General features: G+C 48.2%; 1 protein-coding gene across 1 annotated transcript in view; it reads right to left on the bottom strand.

Annotated features, from left to right (window-relative positions):
• Positions 1-2,057, bottom strand: part of LOC119412006 (filamin-B) — a gene marked incomplete at both ends in the record, with an annotated part of 7,021 nt that overhangs the window by 3,066 nt on the left and 1,898 nt on the right. Inside the window, 2 exon segments of the mRNA XM_037678980.1 lie at positions 125-261; positions 1,266-1,392. Coding sequence (XP_037534908.1) covers positions 125-261; positions 1,266-1,392 — 264 coding nt within the window.

The raw sequence follows: 2,057 nt of genomic DNA, 5'->3' as shown, positions 1-2,057 counted from the left end.
GCTCTAGGGTCGGCCTGCGGGCGCTCTAGGGTCGGCCTGCGGGCCCACGGCCCAGTGAAGGACCCTCGTTTTAGGCTTCATATTTAAATGTTCACCAAGTCTAAACCAAAAACCTTCAACTTACCCAAAACTCCGACGTCAGTGCCGATGGACTCGACTACAAAGGCGGCTGGTTTACCCACAATGCCTCCCTCCAAACCAGGACCCCAGGCCCTGATCTGCTGAGGCCCCGCCTCCGGACCGACGACCACATCAAATGGACTGATGAAGACAAAAGAAGAAACTGTTTGTGGATTCTGATGTGGTATTCAAACATGTTCTGTATGCCAAACACGTGGTTCTGTGTGTGTGCGTGTGCACTCAAACACGTGGACGTCTGATCTCACACAAATCAAAATCCCTGAAATTGTAACCTGATATTCGGCGGTAAGCGGCTCTGAGAGCGTGTCGGTTGTTCTGCGCTTCGCTCGGATGGAAACAACTTCACACCAAATAAAAGTGTCTGTTGGGATTTTCTGCCTGCGCTTCAGACAAACGCAGCTCCTATTTCTAGTTTTACTGCCAGTTTTAAAACGTTGCTCCTCTAACTGCACCGTTTCCCCCCCCAACTCCCACGGCTGCAGCTAAGATTTATTTTAGACAACAAGGGATAAAGTTTCAGCTACAAAACAGAAAAAAGTTGTTTTACCGTCACCTAGCTGCAGGAGAACGATCCGTTTTTAGTACCAAATAACTCTTGTGGAATCTGTGGAGGCAACATGAGGGCTCCTCTGTGGTTTCAGCATCCAGATTTATGTTTTCAACTCGATGCTGTCACAGAGTTTAACAAGTTAATTACCATTAAACATTTTATTCCCAGTAAAAACTGCTGCAAAGAATCAATGGTTTGAGGCGTTTTCCACCCAATTCTTCATCTGCAAAGCAGAGAAAAACGATCTACGATGCCAAATTAAATTGATGAAGCAAGAACCACTTAACTATAAACTTTATGAGAACCTACTCAGGTCACTGAGAAGAGAAGGTTCTGAATAAACGGTTCAGTTCTGTGTTTCTCAGTGTTAGTAAAGATTTACGTACAGATTATTTCAACCACTTCCAGGTTCTGAAGCTTCTCAGGAACTTCAAGTCTTTGAATTAATTCAGATAAACAGAAGGAGATACTCGGTCTGCTGAGAGGTGCAGGACAAAGTCCTCGTTCCGCTGCAGATCCAAACTGAGGAGATGAGCTCATGTTCAGAGTTAAGTAACAGAGGCCCCCTGCTCACCTCTTCGGGATGTGCTGACCCCCCCAGGTGATGGACACTGTGTATTTTCCAGGACTGTTGGGATGATACTCATAGGAGAACACGCCGTCCTGACTGGAGAGCTGCTTCACCGGCTCCTCGACGCCCTCTGAACACACACACACACACACAGTTAGTATGTCGTTTCACACACGTATAAGTGGTGACAGACAGCAAAAGATATTTTTGAGATTTCTTTCCAGCCTGAAGAAGCTGAAGTAATGACCCGTTACACGGCACCGTTGTTGATGACAGACTGTACCTTGATGGACAGACCATTGGGACTCTGACCAATGCTGGATCAAATCTTCAAAAATTACCAATGAGTCTAATAAACTAAAGGCAACGGCCTGAAACAAGTCCTATTCCATTTATAATATTTGACAGTTTGATTGTTTCTAACAGAAACATGCAATTAATAGTGGTTTGTAGATTGAATACAATTTCTGCAGATCGTTTCAAGACCTCCACTGCAGTTGGAGATGGCATGAGGGAGGGTACAGAGGGCACGGGGGCGGGAAGAGAGGACACGGGGCGGGTACAGAGGACGCGGGGCGGGTACAGAGGATGCGGGGTGGGTACAGAGGGAACAGAGGGCACAGGTGCAGAGGACAAGGGGGCGGAAACAGAGGACACGTGGCGAGAACAGAGGACACGGGGCGGGAACAGAGGACACGGGAGGTGGGTACAGAGGGCACAGGGGCGGAAACAGAGGACACGGGGCGGAAACAGAGGACACGGGGCGGGAACAGAGGACACGGGGCGGGAACAGAG

This window comes from Nematolebias whitei, chromosome 7 (assembly GCF_014905685.2).
Source record: "Nematolebias whitei isolate Nwh7 chromosome 7, NemWhi1, whole genome shotgun sequence".
NCBI lineage: Eukaryota > Metazoa > Chordata > Actinopteri > Cyprinodontiformes > Rivulidae > Nematolebias > Nematolebias whitei.
This window is presented reverse-complemented; position numbering and strand designations above follow the sequence as displayed.